This window comes from Chanos chanos, chromosome 4, assembly GCF_902362185.1.
Source record: "Chanos chanos chromosome 4, fChaCha1.1, whole genome shotgun sequence".
Lineage (NCBI taxonomy): Eukaryota > Metazoa > Chordata > Actinopteri > Gonorynchiformes > Chanidae > Chanos > Chanos chanos.
In genome coordinates, this window is record NC_044498.1 from 32,311,404 (window position 1) to 32,331,367 (window position 19,964).

Sequence of the window (19,964 nt, forward strand, 5' to 3'; positions counted from 1 at the left end):
AAAAGCTTAAAGCTTAAAACAATCGACTGTCTCTCAAAGGAATGACTCTGTGCTTAAACATACGCTACACCCTCCAAAAACTTTCCTGCAGCTCATCGACCAAAAATGTCTTTCATTAACATTGCTGTTAATTAATAAACAAAAGAAACCCCACTGTGAGGTCACTTTTTTCTTTCTTTTTTTTTTTTTTAAGCACGGATGCTGAGCCTTAAAACTTCATTTGGAGAAATCCTGTCGTTTAATTCATCAGCTTGTGTCACGGGACAATGACTTATAATTATGAACAGAGGACAGAGTCTTCCTTTGGCTGGCTCCCTCTCTCTCTCTGCTCTCAGAGCCGCATTTAGAGGAGAGCAGGGTGGCCCGTGGAGGTTTGGAAACGCCACCTGTCGATATTCCATTATCGACCGTCAGACTCAAAGTTGTCCTTATTCAGCAGAACAGTGGAGGGGGGGGGTATATATATGCTAATTGGAGTGATCGCTGGGGCGTGACTGCAGAAAGCGAGGGAGGAGTGAGTGTGTCTCTAGGGTTCAGGACACTGTTAATCTCTCCTATGGAATGGCAGCCCAACCAGTTATGAAAGGATTTGGGAAAACAGCATTGCCCCACATAAAGCTAAGAGAGATCCTAGATGATAATACAAGTTATACGGAGTACTAGAATTTATCTTAAGTGAACATATTTGGTGAAGGTGAGAGCAACATAGAGACTTCCAAATTTTATATAACATATCAGGGGTCGTGGTAAGCGGCAGTCTTTGTAGGTACCAAGACCGTTACAGCTGTCAGTTTTTGGCGAGTACTTAAGGAGGCAGATTTATAGTTTAGTTATAAATATTTCAATATTCGGTGAAGGGTACACCTGAGTCGTTTGGAATTTTCGGCCGAGATGACATAAAACATTGACTGGCTTACACGAGCGGCTTTGAATGAGAGAAATGAGCTAACGTATTCAGATCAGAAACTGCTGTACGTTGTCGGAATCTTAAGTACATCACAGTTATATCAGACGCTTTCCTGACCATGGCCCGTCTTCATTCAAAAATGGCACTTCATTCAGATATTCTTGACGCAACGGTTAAACCAGCGCTCCTTTCTCCTTTCATCTCAAGGGCTAAATTTGACAGTGTAACATTTTGTGGTTCCAACTCATCCGTTTACAGACAGCTTGTGAAATATACCCATCATTCATGAAAAGTGGGTGGCGTCAAGGTTCGCATTACGGCTACGATATTAGCCAAACTTTACTTACTACGGTATTTCATTCAAACGCTTACAGTTTACTTAAGACAGCGAAGAAAATGCATGGAATCTATTCTCCGAGTGACTGTAATGCTATGTTTCAGGATAATCCATCTCTATTTTAAAATAAGATGATTCTGGTAAACCTAGCGTAGATTGCACAGCTAAGCTTTTGAAATGTAATTGTAAAGTAATACTGCTGTTAGCACCTTACTCTATCAGTTCAAACTGATTTAAATGGAAAATAGCTTTCCACAGACACCAGGTAAAATGACACTCTGTTACGTTGTGTCATCTGAAGGAAATACCTTTGGGGTATTAAATGACTGTCAGAAGACGGCGACCGATAACCACAATAACACGCCTCACACAGAGAGAACCCGCCAGTTCAACTCCATAAACGACAAGCATCTTGACTTTTAGAGCATGTCTAGGAAATGGAAATTTTTCTTTTAACCTCAGCTATAAACTCACACACCAACACCCCTGCCGAGAACTCAATACTGCACTGATGGTGAAACCAGACTGTTAAAATTACAGCAAAGTATTTGCCTCACATAACTGTTAAGACTAAGACTGCAACCCTTTTCTATCTGTTAAATCAGTTGGACTGTAACACTCAACTGGTCCAGAGGCCCACAGAGGACCTGGTCCATTCTCAAAAACATCCATTTCTCTGCCTTATCTCCCAAATCGCCAGCACTAATCTATGGTGTTCAGTTGGAGCTACATCCTGAGCTGAACATATGTAACAGCCTTCTGAAAGCTGCTTGCAGCTACACAGCAGTCCTCTAACTACTAGTGGCAAGCAGCTATAGCTTAGCTGTCATGCTCTTTAATTCAATACCCCTGCAAAACAATTTCAGACCCAGTGAGATGGTACTTTGCTGACCATAACAATAGAAAAAACCCCAACATTTTCACTGAAAATGTTGCCTTTCCATTTATAACTTTGCAATAAAGCAAAGGGGTTCAATGCATTTGTCAAAAAAAGTAGAGCAAAAAAATAAAATAAATACTAAGGATTTCATTAATTTCATTGATACGGTGCACAACAGAAAAGCAGACAAGCGCTGTTCAGAGAATGGGAGAACAGTGTGAGAACAGCCAAGAGCAGTTCTGAAAATGGTGAACAGCCCAAGAACAGCTGAGAGCTGTTCAGAAAAGGGAATGACATAGGCTAACACGCAAATGACACATGGTGTTAATGTTATGGTAGTCCTTGGAGCTGTGTGACATGAAGCACCATGTACAATGATACGGTAAGTACTACACACAAAAACTCCACACAAAGTGATCTGTGAATGTGCAAAGAATGTAGTGAATCACTGCAACATTTGTTTACTTTCCAAATTTCTTCACTGAAAACTTCAATAATCGCACTCTTTCATTTTCAAAGGGTGCACATTGGCTAATACCCTATAGGAATTATGTGCTCATACAGAGAAACATCACACATAGCTCCACTTTCCAACAGCAACAGTAACAACATCACTAGTATCAACATCTCATTACTCATTGCTCTGATGGCAAATCACTGTAAGGTGTGCCTAAAACATGTCACCTGTCACTGTTATTCTTCTCAGAGGCACAGTGCCACATGAGTCCGGAACATTCTGCAGTGGAGAGCACGGTACTGTTTCAGTAAGCTTTCAGTGTGAGAAAAACCTCAGTATCAGGCCTATTCACAGCATCTCACTGTATAATTGGTTTGTTTGTTCCTTTTCTCATTTCCTTTTTTAGTTCTTCTACATGACTTCTAACCCTTCTTTTGTGGTTAGTCTTGCTAATAATTCCATCAGCAGTCAGTTCACTCACTACCACCTGCTGGCTCTCTCTCCACAGACACTGCTGTACATGGATACATCATGGTGTACGATTATCTGTTCACTCCTTAAACAAGCTTGGATGTGTGTGATACTCCTATAATACTAATTTCTTATTTCTAATCGAGTATTTATAAAGTGCCTGCGCATGGACTATTACTTGACAAATAAAATCTGAATGTTTTACCTTAATTCATAAAGGTCTCCTCTGTGTTCCTAGTTTATTTGTACAGAGCTTTTTACAATCAAAAATTGCCTCAAAGTAGCTTTACAGTGATCAGTGCCTAAAAACCCAGTGATCAAGCCCAAGGCAACAGGGGCAAGGAAAAACTCCCCAATGAAGTGAATAGGAATAAAGAGCCTTGGGAGGAACCAAGACTCAAAGGGGGAGCCCATCCTCCTCCGGTTGGCACATACGATAGAAGGCCCTGTTGTAACATAGAATTGTTACAACAGGACCCTGAATAACAGGCATTCCTCTTAACCACACTGTATGCCTCATGTCTCAACACATCAGAAATTTCAGCATGAGACATTAAGAATTTTTTTTTTTCTAAAATCTATATATAGATGTTATGTTACATTCATCAGTCAATAGCACAAAAAAATTCTAAAAATCATAGTATACATATGTTTAAGTTGTATGTGTTTGTTTAGGTTTTGCATACGTGTTTAAGCTGTGTATTTGTTTACGGTTTGCATGTGTGTTTGTTAAGTTATTGCATATCATTTGAAGTTGTGTGTGTTTGCTTAGGTTATGCACATGATTACTTCAGTAAGTCAATTTCATTAAACTGCGTTGATCAAATACTTTACAATACCAGGGTAATGCCACAGTAACAATAATCAAATGTCCGTAATAGTGGAAGGTCCCAGACAATCGTGCAGGACCAATGTTATTCATAAATAAATATGAAACCTTGTTATAATAAACAATAAGCAACATGTTAATGTGTTACTCACATTTAGATTTTGACTTTTACATAATATTACTAAAAATGTTCTCTTGTGCCTTGGTGATGAAAATTCCAAAGATAAATTTGCAGGTTTTACTGTGGATTTTGCAACAAGACAAGTTAGTGACCTGTTCAATGAGAGCCTTTTGAAAGACACATAACATCACACTCAACAGTGACTTTCCGTTTTTTGGACGTATCAGTAGAACAGTGTCAATATACATTACATCAAATAATTCTAAGAACCATTCTGATAAGTTTTATTTTGGAAACTACATAAACATAAAACTGTACAAAACCGTTTCATTATTCTGTAGTAAATCACTACAATATGTTTGGGGGCATTCCAACTTCTCAAAAAGCTATAGTTACAGATTTTGGTCTGTATCATAGATGCCTTCTCATCGAAGACTGAGTTAGTTAAAACAGAGGCTAAATAAACTGCAGGCAAGTTATCTTAACAAAGACGATTCTTGGTGGCACCAACATCATTAATAAAATTTACGCTAACAAATCGCTAAAGCTTCGTTTTCTGCCCACTTAAAAAAAAAAAAGACTCAACTCATCATCCCTCAGAACTGGTAAACAGTTATTAAGGACAGAGCTGCCCAATGAGAAGCAATACAGTTCGCAATAATCACTAACATTACAACAGACAACGTTGAAGATTAAAAGTTATCCTTGTAGACGCAATTAGCAGTACCAAATAATCTGGTCATGCTAAGATTAACTGTTAGCGTCCCCGTGTCTCGCTATTTTTGCTCATTTAGAACAAGTGTGTATCCTGACGTTCATATACACTGCAACAGTAATGTAAACGTTAACCATTACTGGCTTATTGCTGCTTCAAAGTGGACGTTGCGTTGCGTTAGCTACGGCTCTGCAGTACGAGGCGTTAGCAAGCTAACTGCTCACCAAATCAACAAACAGATGATTTCTGACTTGTAATATTTAAAAGAATCTTCAAGTCAGTTCTTACTTACTTTGTCTCTTTAGAAAATTCAGCAGCTCGTGATGTGCAGTGTCTCTGCCGTTTCTGCTTAAATTAAACTCAAAATCTACGTGAGAATCCTTTCACCGATATCTGTTCAACACTCTAGTTCCGCGTCCATGAAGGCCCTGTTCGACACACGCCCCTCTTCGTACGTCAGGAAGCCACAGCAAGACCTTCCTCGAGTCCTCCACGGCCCCACCCCTGAACTTTCAGTGTGTTTATACACAAGGTGATGTTGTTAGGGGCAATGAGCAGATGTCACAGGGAGCTCCATTAATGTTTTTGAAAGCGGAACGGAGATATAGTTTCATTAAAAAAGAAAATTAGCAATGATGTATGCACATATGGTTGCGGGTTCATGGTGTTAATGTACGTTTACCCGACCACAAAGTCCAGTGAGTTTAGATAACTGACGGAGATATAAGATAAACCGTCCTAAACTCTATAATCTAGGTTTATCTCTAAACCTAACAAGCTAATGGTAGAATTATCAGCTGCAGGATGTTAAGTATAAATCCATTTGACATCGTGCTTGTTCGTTCAGGACTTCGAGACAGACTGAGACTTTTAAAAATACTGGGCATCCAGATGTGGATGTTTCCTGAGACAAATTTGGTTGAATTATTATTTTTTATTCCCTAAGAGGCAAGCTGGGAGTCTTGAAATCATTTGGTATTGCATCACATGAAATGCATGACATCCTTCGTTACCCATGCACACATAACTCAGATGCCCCCGAGAGGACCAGAAGAGCCCAGAAATAGTCTCTCTTTGTGTGTCCTTGCCATTGCGTGCCTCACATTTTTCTCTCTCGCCCTCTCTTCTTCCCACTGTCTTCCATCATTATATAAATACTCCAGTTTCGTTATCAAACACCCCACAAAAAAATGGACCATCTTTGGCAAACTTCCTTGTAGGTCAGCCGAGCATGAAAGAGGATCTGAGCGGGCCTGGGTGTGATGAACATACTCCACTGTCCTTGTGAGCTATCCTCCCAGGACACTCTGGGAAACAATGTGAACTTTTAGCCATGAGCTGTTGTTCTTGATGGGGAATACATTTTCCCAGCGCATAACTTCAGTGGTTTTCCTTCCTCTTATCCAACAAAGTGTGTTCCAGGCAAAATATGCTTCTGTATAATCTAAAATGAGAAAATATTTTTGATGACAAATCTTGCTTTGGTTTTACCAGTGAAAGTATAGAGGCAATAATGAATCGTTATTTTTCCTCATACCATTAACCATCCCCCAAAGTTTAATGACTTTTCTTATCTCCTCAGCCACTACACCTTGGTCTTTTATTATTATTATTATTATTATTATTATTATTATTATAATTATTATTATTATTATTATTACCAAATGCATTTTGGTTCATGGTCACAAGAAATATTGTAGGCAGCAAAAGTACAAATTCTGTAATTATTTTTCAATCCCATGTGTATCAAATTATATGTGTGTGCATTGGTGGACTGCATGTGCTCAAAACAAGATATGCAAACCATATATCATTTTTATTGTATAATGTTACAAGAAGCATTACTATCTGAGACACCAGGCAGCACATTATAATTTAATCAGCATTGTAATCTGGAATGCACTGTCGTCCAATCCATGCACAGCATGAGGGTGATCAGTCCATTTGTAATCACTTTGCTCTTGAGGAATGACTATGTGCCCTCTAGCTTCCAAAGGTTTATTCTCACATTAAAATCATGTATAAAGCAGAGCAGGATACATTCCTCACACTAACATCTTCAGACTATTGCCCTGATGGTCTTTTAATCTTCCCAGAGTATCTATATAGCACAAACCCTCAGCCTCTTTGTCATTAGCTTTTATTAATGCAAACCAGTCAGTCAGGCAATCAAACCATCTATCTATCTATCTATCTATCTATCTATCTATCTATCTATCTATCTATCTATCTATCTATCTATCTATCTATCTATCTATCTATCTATCTGTCTATCTGTCTGTCTTCCTACACAGTATGTATTCCCCCCTGTATTTCTCACTCTTTACATTTCAGCAATAAGAGCCTGTTCTGCACTCAGCATGTGACCTCCGAATCCAAGCCTCATTAATGTTTTCAGTTTGTCACTGGGCCTCGGTGTTCTGATGTTGTCTGCTCTCAAATTCATCTTCATCATAATAGCTTCACTCAGCGCCATACGCCCACTGAATGACCTGCACTGCCACGTCGCCTCTGCGCTCGCTCTTCCCTCTTTCCCAATCCCTGTTCTCTTCCTCTGGGCCTCAGACAGGAGCGACAATAACATGGCAAGGTTCAGCTGGTTTGAAAGAAAATTCAATCTTCTTTTTCCATGTAATATATCAACTGCATACTACATATTAATGAAGGACATGGGGGCTGATCATCACCTGAGACATAACAAATCCCAGTAAATATTGCTTATTCAGATGTATAACTTACCAATAGTCATGTGTGAATGTTTTCTGTCTCTAGTTAACTGAAGATATAGATGCCTTTTCTTCAAGAAAACACTCGTTGCTACTGTTGCTACTTGTTGCAAATGTAAGCCATTAACAACGCCTTTAAGTTTACAGCAACTGGTGTGCGAAACATTGCAGTACTTTAATGGTAACTTGAGTTGCCAGGTAACTGCTGTTATTGTCAAGGATAACAGAAATGTACTGAATGTACTGTATGTACAGAAACGTAGCCTACTGTAAAAAGTTAACTGAACCGAGACCAATTAAAACCCTATTACAGAATTCTCTGAAAACCCATGCAAACTCAGTGCAAGCGCTGGATTTGTAAAACACAGTGAAGTGCTCCTCACAGAAGTCTAATAAACTACTGCATTTGATTTACAGTCATCTGACTTTGTTTTAATAAATGCACTTAAAGGTGACAAGAGTTCAATTATTTTCTCATTCAATCTCTAAATATAGCTATAGACCTCAGTGTAGTACCGTCAGTCATGCACTCTTCCCCATTGTGCTAAGCCCATCTTTCAAAAATTATGATGAATTTTATTGGTTTTCTAAAACGTAATTGACCAAATAGCTCTCAAATGCAATCCCTTTCCCGCAAAATGGTTGTCTCTTGCTCCAGTAATGCATTGGTGTGTTCATTTGGGACAGTGTCTCATGAGGATCTAATTGGCAGACTGGTGGAGGATCACAGATGAAACCCCAACTTGCTCCATTAGCATTATTCCAGACAAGACCCTTAAAGACGTTGTGGTTACAGTTAGCTGCAGTTCCTCTGTCTTATATAGCTCTGTGGTTTAACCCTCCTCCTCATACAAATGCTAACATTCAACCTGCTTCAGCCCCCTTTGCTAACATTCTCAGGCCTCATTCAGGTGGCTTGGGGGGGTGATGGGGGGGTGGGGGGTGGGGGTGGGGGGGGGTTCTGTGTGTGTGATTGATTACTTATCAAAATAACCTGTGATAATTCATTCTGGGTTCTCAGTGATACATAGCCCTAAAAAAGCTCTCTTTGAGATTATGAATATCTTAACTATAACAACTAATAGAGGTGGAAGTTTTGTATTGTCTCTTATAGATTAACTGTGTAGAAGCCACTCACTCTGCCCTTATACAGTTCAGATTCTACACATTAGATGGGCAGTTTTCAGCAGCCATCAGCAGTAAAATTTATAGGTGGCATACCTCAAGGATCAGTCCCGGGGCCTATCTTGTTTTAAGTTTAAATGCAATCACTTGGACAAAACATCCAGAAGTTTAACACTGATTTTAATTTTTTGAGAAAAATGACACTAGGCTATGTTTTTCCACAAATCTAAACAATTCGAATAGATAGGATGGCCTGCCCTGAGGACATTTAAAAACATTTGTTCAGTTGAATCCACAAAAGCCTGTTTTTTGGGGTTTTTTTTTTATTCTTAGGCCAGAGAATGCATCAAATACAGTCAAATCTAAACTTGGTTGACTGGTTTTAAATTAAAGACCTATGGATGAGAATATGGATTTTTTTTTTTTTACTGGAGGTGTCAGGAGCATGCTATAACACTATAGAAATCATGCTTTTTTAGTTGAATTAATTAAAAAAAATCTGGTAATTCATCAAAGATTTGGATATACAAAAAGTTGTCCATAAATTTAAATCTAATACACTACATCACCGTTGTAAATCTGTCGAAATTTTCTAGCTACCCATTCCTGTCTGCAACTAGTGAAAAATTCTACGGCATGTTTCCTTAACATACAAAGAGAACAAGCATGAAAAGTCACCTATTGCTTCCTTCACCGGTTCCCAGTCAGTTTTAGGACTGAGCTGAAAATAATTTTAATTAATTTTAAAGCTAGACCTCGTCTGGCTCCAGAGTGCATCAGCAATTTATGAACCTCATACTCTCTAAACAGGAAATCTGTTGAAGAGTTTTATCTATTCCAGGGCCAAAGCTAAAATCTCATAGTCTTTCTCTAGATGTAAAATGACTTTGCCCTACTTCCTCCTAGAACACATGAAACCATTCTTTTATGAGCTTCCATTGCGTTACATTTTGTATAACACCTTCATTTTGCAGTATTCTGTTCATTTCTGCTATCTGTATCTGATCTTTTTTATATCTCTACTTTTTATTTATTTTTCGTTTAGCTGTTTCACTATTCAAACCTCATATTCTCTCTTTTCTAAGTCACTTTCCACCCTCGGGTTTGAAAAAGTCTCATAAATATACATATTTTTTTGCTGTTATTGTCTTTGTCAAATGTTATACTGCAGCTTAACAGTAACTGATTCTATGGTGGTTTAGGGATTTTTCTGGCTTGTAATTTACTGTAAAATCCACACCATGTTTGTAAATGAACTCTTCAGAATCAGTTTCCTGTTCCTTGCCGCTCCTAGGGTGTACACACCCTTCTGAACTATCTAACTATCTAACACAAAGGTCAGACCTGAAGTGATTGTTCAAAGTGTTGATCAGAGCGACGTTTCTATGTTGACTCTACTGGGATTGGTAACGTATATCTTCCTCAACCTGGCAACTGACTGAACTGTTAGAAGCATTTGACATCTTTACAAAGTTCAGTTCTTCTTACAATGTGACAATAGTTTAAGTTCAAAAGTGGAACAAACGACGAGACAAGATGGCAGTAGCTGCCCTGACTTTTTTTCTTGGACAACATGCCCCTTCTTCAAAGGTTTAATATACGAAGAGACAATATTCCTGAAACTGCATTGAAAATGCATTGAAACCAGTGGAACCAGTGGAAGAAGTCTCCTTAATTTATGCCTAATATTAATTCAGAGGAACATATTGATATGGTTTACATAAATCAAAGACAGTCACTGGATGAGTAAATTTTATTTGACACATTTTTCATGGCCATTCTGTTGATATCTCAGTAGTAGTTGTATCACTGTAGCAGTTTAGTTTTTGCATGCCACCGAAGATTAGAATCTATTTCAGGATGGTGCCCTATTTGTTTTATCGCCCCTGTCCCTGTTTGTTTGTGTATACATGCACGTTTTTGCATCCTTGACAGAATTAGACCCATATAACTGGAGTTGGGGTCACAGACTTTGTTTTATCTGTATCTGTGTTCATGTGAGGGATTGACAAACAAAGGTTCAGGTTTCTGCTTATCTTGTCTAATGTGTGTGTGTGTATTTTGTACCTGGCTTACAATGCAGCCAGGTGTATAATACCTGCAGAAGCAATGCTAGCTAATGAATGAAAAAGCTATTAAATGGATGGGAACTTGCGTCCAGCTCCTGTTGTTCATTCTGAATGAATATTTTATGTGGGTTAAGTGAAGTGTGTCCACGGCTGCAGTTGCTTGCTCACTTCTCCCTGAGCTTGTTCCAATTGATGGGAGTGGCTCGTTTGTCAGGTGGTGATAAAATGTTGAAGTGGCCCTGCTCCTACCAGTTCTGCCGGCCCGTCACCACTACAGCTCACTGAATTATACAGCCCTGACCTTGAGGTGTGGCCGTTGAATGCAATGTACCAAACAACTCTTAAAAGGAAGGAATGTTTGTGTCAACTTTTTGTCTGTTTGTCTTGTCTTTGCAAAGATTGTGGAGTGTGTGAGAACACACGTGTGTTCAAAAAAAATGGGGGGGGGGTGGCGCAAGAGAGAGTGAGTTAGAGAGAAACGAAGAGAGAGAGTGAGAGACAGAAAGAGAGAGAGAGAGAGAGCAAGAGAGAACAAGTAAGGACTATAAGGTGATGAATCTTTGGGTGGAAAAAAGAAAGAGGTGCCTATCAGTACTTGATCTTAATCCAAATTCTTTTAAACTCCGTTTCATGGGGTTTTTTTCTCCTTCTGCCAGGAGCTGCACACTCCTGATTCTGCCTTGGCCAAACAACTCAACCCCCCCTCTGCCTTCGCCCACACATAATAGATGATTTCCTATCCAGAATCAGACTGGAAATTGTTTCAGTCCTTACCTCACAATTCAACTTAGACTTCGAGTTCCACTGAATTACCCGTTAAACCAACCGCCAAACCAACCAGTGACCCACATAGATTCCAGAGTCTCCTGAGACTTTAAATAATGACTGTACAAACTTAAGTAAAACACGTTATGTAGATCAGCCTCATCAAATCCAGGGCATCTTTGAAAGTTGGAAAACTGAAGCAGGATGTGAGCTTTCTTGTCACCCTGCTCTGGTTGGTAGGCATGGGGCTACGAGCCCTCAGAGATCTGTGACTCAGCAACAGGTGTGGGGCAAAAACAGTGTTGCTTTTTATAGTCACACAGAGACCATTCGGTATGAGTTAACAAATACCACATATCATGTGGTTCATTTCAACATGTGTTCTCTCTATCTCTCACCAACACACACACACACTCACACACACACAGACACACACACGTATATTCAGTCATGAAATGTTCAGAACTTTATATTATGTCCAATCAAGGCTAAGTCAGTGGAGATGGTCCAAATATTAAAAATACCCAAACCATTACACAAAAATAAATAGCAAAAATTATTTAAAATGTAATAAAGCAGCAAATATGGATGCTTGTTTTTCATTTCAGTCAATCAGTAAGTCAGTCAGTCAGTACATACATACATACATGCATACATACATACATACATATTTGAAAGCCGTCTTGCACAGCTTAGCAAGGTAATTTTGCTGAATTGTGTATGTAACCATTTTCCCCAAAAGGCTAAAAACACAAAGCCACAGTCTACATATAAACTTTAAATTATGTAGATCTGGACCATGTTGGAATACACTCTCAAAGAACTTGGCTGTAAAAGTAAAAAGTAAACGTTGGTCCTGACTTTTACCTTGTCTAATATATTAGTTAGTTATGACTGAAGGCTGATGTTAATCTATCTAATTTCTTTTTTTCTTTTTTTTAGAAATTTAGGCCCTATTGATGTAAATGTGATATGTACAGGGCTCAAAGTAATCCTATGAATGTAACATATGTGTCTTTTGAATGAATTCGTGGTAAAGGAACATGTGTCTGAGGAGACACAAGTAATTATGATTTGTGTGTGTGTGTGTGTGTGTGTGTGTGTGTGTGCCTGTGTGCTTTGCTCTGCAAAGACCTAACAAATCTATGTTAACTGTCCGTCTTCCAGTTCCTACTTTAGGAATCATCAAAGGAATTGCGCCTTGAGCACGGTCTTTGTCCTAGCCTCTGAATTAGCATTTAAATTGCTTCACGCATGCACCTCTGCAGAGCACCTGGGCAAAGAATGAGGGTATGAGATGAAGCGGGCATATAGTCATTCTTCTGAGACAAGCTCATCATCAACTGCATTGTTACATGTTCTGAATCAACAGCTGCTTTGCCATTTATTAATATGGGATAATTTTATATCATTAATGAGGAAATTAATTAATACTGGAATGCAGGAGGTGAGCCATTCCGCAGGTGTTGAATTTTGAGCTGGCTTTATAGTGTTTCATTTTGGCATTGTAATCCAAGTCGAGATGTTGACATGGGGTTCAATTCTGGAGCGCGTGGTTTATGAGTTTGAAACAAGGGCATGTCGTTACTTGTTTCATATTAGACCGTCTTCTTAGAAAAAGGCGATTACTAACCATGTGGCTGCATACACCGTGGTCAGAGAATGTGTGAGCTTAAACCGACTTAGGTGTACTCATTGCAAAGTGTGATCTGTGGCCAAACAAAAGAAGAGATAATCCTTATCTCACTCTCAGATGTTCTTCAAGAAATGAAATGGACTGATCGATCAAATTAGATTTGTTCCGGCACCTCTTCGGCCTACGTAACCACAGAACAGGTTGAAGGACAGCCTAATAATAGAAAAGTAGTAACATAATGGAAAGGACATGTTGGCTGCCAGGAACAGGAGTGAATGACACAGTGACACATTGAGACTCAAGTCTAAGTCCTTAACATCTTAGTGGAGATTGCAGTCGTGATTTGCAAGACTAACAGAAAAGAGAAAATAACTGATGCACTCAGAAATAACGACTATTCCAGTGAGAGGTATTTATGCACAAGTTATTCTGACCTAGCTTAACTCTGGGACACACTTTTCCCCTCGTTTTTAATTGTCAAGACTAAATATTTTTACAATACTTTTACAATAAACTGGTACATTTTTAAATGGAATTTGTTTCTGAAATTGAATGGGTCACTGTAATATTCTTCATATTTAGAATGAACAACACATTACACCAGAGACTCAAGGACATGAAGGAACCTCCCATCCTCTTTTTGATTGGTCGCTTTGTTGATAATTGTCATAGTTCTAAAGTTTGAACACCAAGCTCTGGCAGGATGATCGTGCTTTATTGGCCGGCAATGCTTTGTATTTACCCAGTACGTGTCTGTTTCTCTCATCAGTGTTATACTTCTTATTTTCTTAATATTTAGCTCGTTGAGTAGTGCGAGTTAAGCTTCATGAGGCTCATGTAGAAATTGCAGTTTTCAGGTGACAGGTCAAATAAGATTGTGAACTGCTCTTGAATCGTTAATTGATATGACATAATTATCCGTTGCCAAGAACTCCTTCGGACTAATGCAAAAAAGTATTTGTTTCACACACGGAACTGGTGCAACATCACGACGGTTCCAAAAATTATTGGTCGCGTGTTGCTGTATATAAAACTAGCCCAGCCCAAGAACCCGCCTATTCCCCCCTCCCTTCTACCTCGGTCTGAAACAGTTCTCCAGCAGCACTCGACTCTTCAGGCAGGTTTCACTCTAGAGATGGCTGCGAAAGTGTGTAGATCGGTCTTCTTCTTGCCCCGGAGCAGCGGGGCAGTAGGTGTTGCATTCCCCGCCCTTGGTGTGTCCTCACAGCGACAACAGCAGCACACAAGATCGGTAAGTCTTCGGACCGCTGATCGAACAGGGGGTGTTGGTGGACAAGGGAGGGGGCGAAGGATATGAGGGGGTGGGTACATGAGTAGCCTTGGGTATCGCTAGCTGCGGAAAGTCAGCTTGCTAAGGAAGTAGCTTGCTAACGATTCACTAATGGATATATCACCTCTTCACTTGTTACGAGAGATACTGCAGTTTGAGTTAATTACATACAACTGTCCTCTTATTTTAGGGGCAGTTGTGTCACTACATTAACATCTCCTTTGCCATCTGGTGGTTACATTTCCAGTCACGCTGTGCAGGCGTATACGCACAATTTTCGCCCAAAAAAAAAAAAAAAAATCCCAGCTCACTGTCTAATGCAGGCGCGGTAAAATCCAGATCTGTAGGATATGTATGCATCGCTTTGCCCTCTAACATTAGGATAGCTTGCTAAGATGACAAGTAATCCAAGGTGCCAATTAAGTGTATGTGTATCTCTGCGGGCTTCTTCGTGGGATAACCTTGAATGCAACAGTGGTCCCCTAACTTTAACGCTGACTGTACGACAACAATTCGCGTTCAGAAACAGACTTGCACAATTACCAGTAGTGTGTAAGAGCGGAAGCAATTCGCTGGATATTACGGTGACTGGTTACGTGGCATATATAGTCTTTACTGGCGTTTGACATCAGTTTTTCGTTCGAATCAAATGAGATACGTTCCGTCGTCGCATCTCGTTTTCTGTCTTGAACGTCCGAGCGGCGTTGCGCCTCTGCAGTGAGTGTGTGTGTGCGTGTATAAGGAGGAAGAGTGTGACAGTGCGGCAGAAAACTCCGTTCATAGAGGCAACTGAAGGGGCCGCGCGCCTCCATATCAACGTGCGGTGAACTACAGGCAGTAGCCTGTTGGGGGGAAAAACAGGGCTATACTCTGCGCATACACCTCTGCCCCGTATTTGATTATGTCAGACTCTCCTTCCTCTCTTTCCTTTACAACCCCTCCCTTTCTGCGGGTGTTTCCCCATACAGCAGGGAGCTCCTGGGTTTTCCTCTGCGAGAACTCACAGGCTTTGAGAGAACTCGGAGAGTAACGCACTCGAACAAAGCCCTCCGATACTCTTGGAAAGGTAATTATGATTACAAGGCCCTGTCAGTAACTCGAAGAGAGAGAAGTTTATTCAGTGCTTTACCGAGTGATCTAGGTTGTGGTCCCAACGCTGAACTATTTCAAGGCTTTTCTTGACAAGGAAAAGTATCAATCAGTGCTAGTGAGGAAAATACAACACCCAGTTCTTCCCTTTCTCACACATTCATGGGCACATAACACTGTATCAGAGCTGTGTGTCTCAACCCTTGGCATTGCTCAACCCTTTTAAATTGCAGTTATTTGATTTCAGACAAGTCATATTTATGACCCCGTTGTCTTTTACAGGGTTGCACTGCCTTCCCAGTGCTATTCACAACCTTTTCACTGTATGTCAGGGAGTGTCAGTCAGTCCCTTACCTGGTGCTGAAGGAGGTAGTTGTTTTTATCTAATGAGTCATATTAGTTGTCTTTGTAGCCAGCTTGCTAAGTGCTGCACTAACCCATGCAAGTGTTTAACAGGCTCACAGCCTGCTGGCCTAACAGGAACCAGAAAGCCCTGTTCCTCCCTCAGGAACCATGGTTCTGTCATACCTGGCTATGTTCCTCCTGACTGGGGGAACCCTCAGAAAAAGGCTGTGAGCTTATCTATTTTAACCCTTCACTCTCCAGTCTCCTGCTTTGAGGAGATGTTGGCTTAGAATGAGGTATACCACAGATGTTTTACCCTGGAGACAAAACACTTAACCCCTGCTTGCTCATTATTGACTAAACTGTCCTTTAAAAGCTAACATGCCGTGTGTGTGAAGATAAATAATTAGGACGTCCTCAGATTGAACCACCGCTGAACTGGAGGGGAAAAAAACCCTGCAAATGGTAACAGAGATTCAGATGTCGGTTTTTCCACAGTCTGTGTATATGTCTGGTCTTATTACTAAAGTCTCACTAGCTCTGTGTCTTGTGCATTCTCTGTTTTGTTTGTCTGGATGAAAAATTACTCTGTTCTGTTAAGTGCCTTTCTCTTCCCAACTTCTCATTGAGCTTGAACCAGCATGGAGTGTGTTAATCCAATCAGGATTGGAATAATCTGATTAACCCCTGCGGTTCTGATTGACTTGGTGACAGAAGTGATCTGGATTAGCTGGATAAAAAGGCTGGCAAGTCTTCACACAGAGGGAAACCTTCACACAGATCATATGGGATGTCGACTCATCGATTTAGAATCTGCCCAAGAGCCTCCAAATCGTTTTTAAAAGTGTAATGGTGTTTCTTTTGGTTTTTGAGATGGTTCTTCTGGTTTTTGACACCATCGGCCTTCTGGTGAACAGGGCAGTCAGTCTAAATATTTTGTGACATTTGGGCTATGGGTTGAGTCAAAACAGAAATGACTGATGCTTTTTTCAGTTCAAGGGTTGGTGATCCTGTGAGTGATGGAGTGACCTCCAGAAGATAGATGCGGGTTGTAGATTAAGTGCAATTGTACAAATGAACGATCTCAGCATTTGATTTGTTAGTCTGTAAATCTGTCTAATCTTATCTAACAGTGTGGATGAGATACTTGAAGAGGAAACCCTTAGGGTTTGCCTGTCATTTACTGTGGGGTGTCTCCCTCTCTCTGTTCCCTCTGTGTTATTTATCTGTTAGAGTTCTGTAATATGATCTTTAATGTTTTCAGAATTGAAGAATTTTATCTTTTTGAATGCAAGAACCCCCCCCCCCCCAAAAAATAACAGTTTAATTTACCTGAAAGCACTCTTGGTCTTCCCTGTAAAATTAGTTGCCTTGTTGTTTCTTTGCACTCTGCTCCTCTTAACGGGTCGTCTTTAATGAGGACGTTAGAGGAGACCTGGGAGGGCAGTGTGATGATGAATGGGTAGATGCTTGGTTATTTTTTCCTTCTTCTGAAATCTGAGCTTGTTTAAAATAAAGGGGGGGGGGAAAACCCTCTGGTTCTAACTGCCTGTCTAACAGTTTCATTCCAATACATGTTATTATGCTAAGCAAATTTCTCTCTAGAGTGTAGATCTGAAGCAGTTGAGTAAATTCTACCCTGCGCGATGCCAGTTCCAGCAGCTTTAATGTTGGTCATAGCTGGGTGAATCAGAGTGTGAACTGAGTCTTGTTGCTGTGAGTGAGTGTGTGTGTGTGTCTTTAAGTGTGGAATGTGTAGTTTCCAGCAGTGTCCTGTTTGATTGTGTGGGTCAGAATGTTTCTTGTGGCATGTCTTTGAGGAGAGCATTACAAGTGGGCAGCTCTTGCGTGCCACTTTACCCTGCTGCGTGGATGCCTGAGGAGTGTGCCCTTCCCAACCCTTCCTGTCATGCATACCTGCAAAGACACAATCTCTCATCACCCCCTCCCTCCATTTCCCAAATCTTTCCCTCTCTCCTACTGCGCACACCCCACCGCCCACATGAACCCCCTCCTGCTGCTATTCATCTTCATTTCTCTGCTTTGTTTAATTAAAAACAATAAATGAAATCTGACATTCGATTTGGGCCTCTTCATCATTTTAAGGGTCTCTCTGGAAATCCATTAATGCTTTGAGCCAGTCGTGTGGTAGTGAGCAGAAAAAACGAAGTCTAGCCAGAACAACAGAGATTTGGGAGCCTGTGGTGTGTGTGTGTGTGTGTGTGTATAATGCTCATTTGGTGACAGAGCTGTTGATAGCCACATGTCTGTGGAGAGATTGGCTTGACAGTGACTAGCTGGATGGCCCACAGCCCATACTACAGGGGTTGGGTTCTCTGCTTCAAGCAACAATAACGAAAATACAGTGGTCAGTATATAGCAGTTTAAACTTTCAATTAATGTCAATATCGTTACGTTTGCTGGTTTTAGGTGTGATCTGTGAGACCAGTTGTGACTGTTGTTTGGCTGAGTTGGTTGTGAATGGACATAGTCTTTGCATTGAGTGTGTTTTAGGTAAATAGTTGGTAGTGAGGAGGATTTCGCCGGTCTCCTAAGGGGTGTTTTGAATATTTGCATTCTTTTTCGGATAAGGAGATTTGCCTATGCACTCTTTGCATCATCGTTATCTGATGGCCCCTCAAAAGATTTTTATGGCAGTATGATTTTCCATATGGCATAGTTAAATAGTTAATTGGATTGTCTCTAAATAAGATTTGAAAGGTCTCTTGATTTAAACGTCTCTGTGTTTTTATGACTAAAGTGACTTCAGAGTTTGGTTTAGGGGTTAGCTTAAGGTCAGCAGTTCTGGATGTGCACTGAGATATTGTAAAAAAGGATAGATGCATTGTCTCTCTCTCTCTCTCTCTCTCTCTCCTTCCCTCTCTCTTTTTATGTCACCCTCTGTCTCTCGCTGTCTCTTTCTCCTCATGTGTCTGTGTGTGTGCTTCTCTCTCTCTGCCTCTCTCTCTCTCTCTGTCTCTCTGTCTGTCTCTCTCTCTCTCTTCCCCTCTCTCTTTCCCTCTGGTCCTGCTGGATGGTGTGGAATGATCTAGAAAGTGCTTTTTGGGCAGAGCTCATAAGCAGTGTCCACTCTGTGAGAGCACGATCGATGTCCAGGGTTAACTGGAGATGAGGCCTGATATTTCCAGCCTTGTTGTGTTGGGGATTTTTTGCCTTTGTAAATTGAGGAGACAGGCAAATGGAGGCTGCCCATTGGGCATGTTGATGAACATCTACCCATGGCATGTCACGGTTGCCGGGGGTAACAGAGCCACGCAGACGCCGGAACCCCTGAGGTGATGACAGCCATGTCAATATGGTTAATGTGACTTTGGCCAGTAGGGAATTAATGAGTTGACATGTCTTGCATGTTGAGGCAGTTCAATTTAAAAGGCATGTATTATGACTCTATCATATTTTATGTGTTTGTTTAAGTGTACCATTGAAAATCTATTTTCCTTAGAATCTTGTAGGCTATATAATGGTCTCAAAGGAACACGGGCAAAAATTCTGACTTAAGAAATGATGATGTTGTTGCTTATTTATATAAATATATTTGTTTTGAGAGAGAGAGCAAGTCGATTACAGAAGTCTCAAGGTTACATTAGCTGCCAGAGGCCTTTACAGTCTTCTCTCTTGGCCTTGGGTTTGCCATTCACTGCAAGGAAATGCATGCATTGAAGATAAAAGAGATCAGTTGAGAGCGGATGGAGTGTGTCCACGTACACACACACATACACGCACACACACAAAAGAGTTTAATTGAGAAGACACAATACACACAAATGGAGGGTTGCCCTCACTGAGTCCAGAGATTAGTGTTTATTCAGTAATGAATCACCAGAGCAACAGTGTAAATTAGAGACTCAGGAGAGAGAGAGAGAGAAAGAGAGAGAGAGAGAGAGAGAGAGAAAGAGAGAGAGAAGAAACCATACGCTCACTAACAGAAGTCCAGTCACAGTTTGACGACTTCATCAGTATCTACTCATCTGAGGCTGCCTGAGGGTGGGTGTTTCTTCTGGTTTACCTCCATCACACAGAGCACCTGCATCTGACTGAAACACACTCCCTTCTCTTCCCCTGCACTCTGTTTTTGCACTTGTTATCTGATCTCTATTGATTTGCTCCTTTATGCTTGTATGTACATCTCTGGGAGACTGCCAAACCATGTGCGTATGTTACCTTTATATACATGTCTATA

The 19,964-nt window shown here is 40.5% G+C and overlaps 2 protein-coding genes across 4 annotated transcripts in view; one reads left to right on the forward strand and one right to left on the reverse strand.

Moving 5' to 3' along the window:
* The window catches only part of micu1 (mitochondrial calcium uptake 1), a 32,704-nt gene extending 27,597 nt beyond the window's left edge, over nt 1-5,107 (reverse strand). For both annotated transcript variants that reach the window (XM_030770878.1, XM_030770879.1), the window contains exon 1: nt 5,010-5,107. The gene's annotated coding sequence lies outside the window, so the exon portion shown is untranslated. The remainder of the gene's footprint in view (nt 1-5,009) is intronic.
* Nucleotides 5,108-14,145: 9,038 nt separating this feature from the next.
* The window catches only part of mcu (mitochondrial calcium uniporter), a 41,094-nt gene continuing 35,275 nt past the window's right edge, over nt 14,146-19,964 (forward strand). For both annotated transcript variants that reach the window (XM_030772026.1, XM_030772027.1), the window contains exon 1: nt 14,146-14,290. In XM_030772026.1, the coding sequence (XP_030627886.1) occupies nt 14,174-14,290 (117 nt within the window). In that variant the 5' untranslated portion in view covers nt 14,146-14,173. The remainder of the gene's footprint in view (nt 14,291-19,964) is intronic.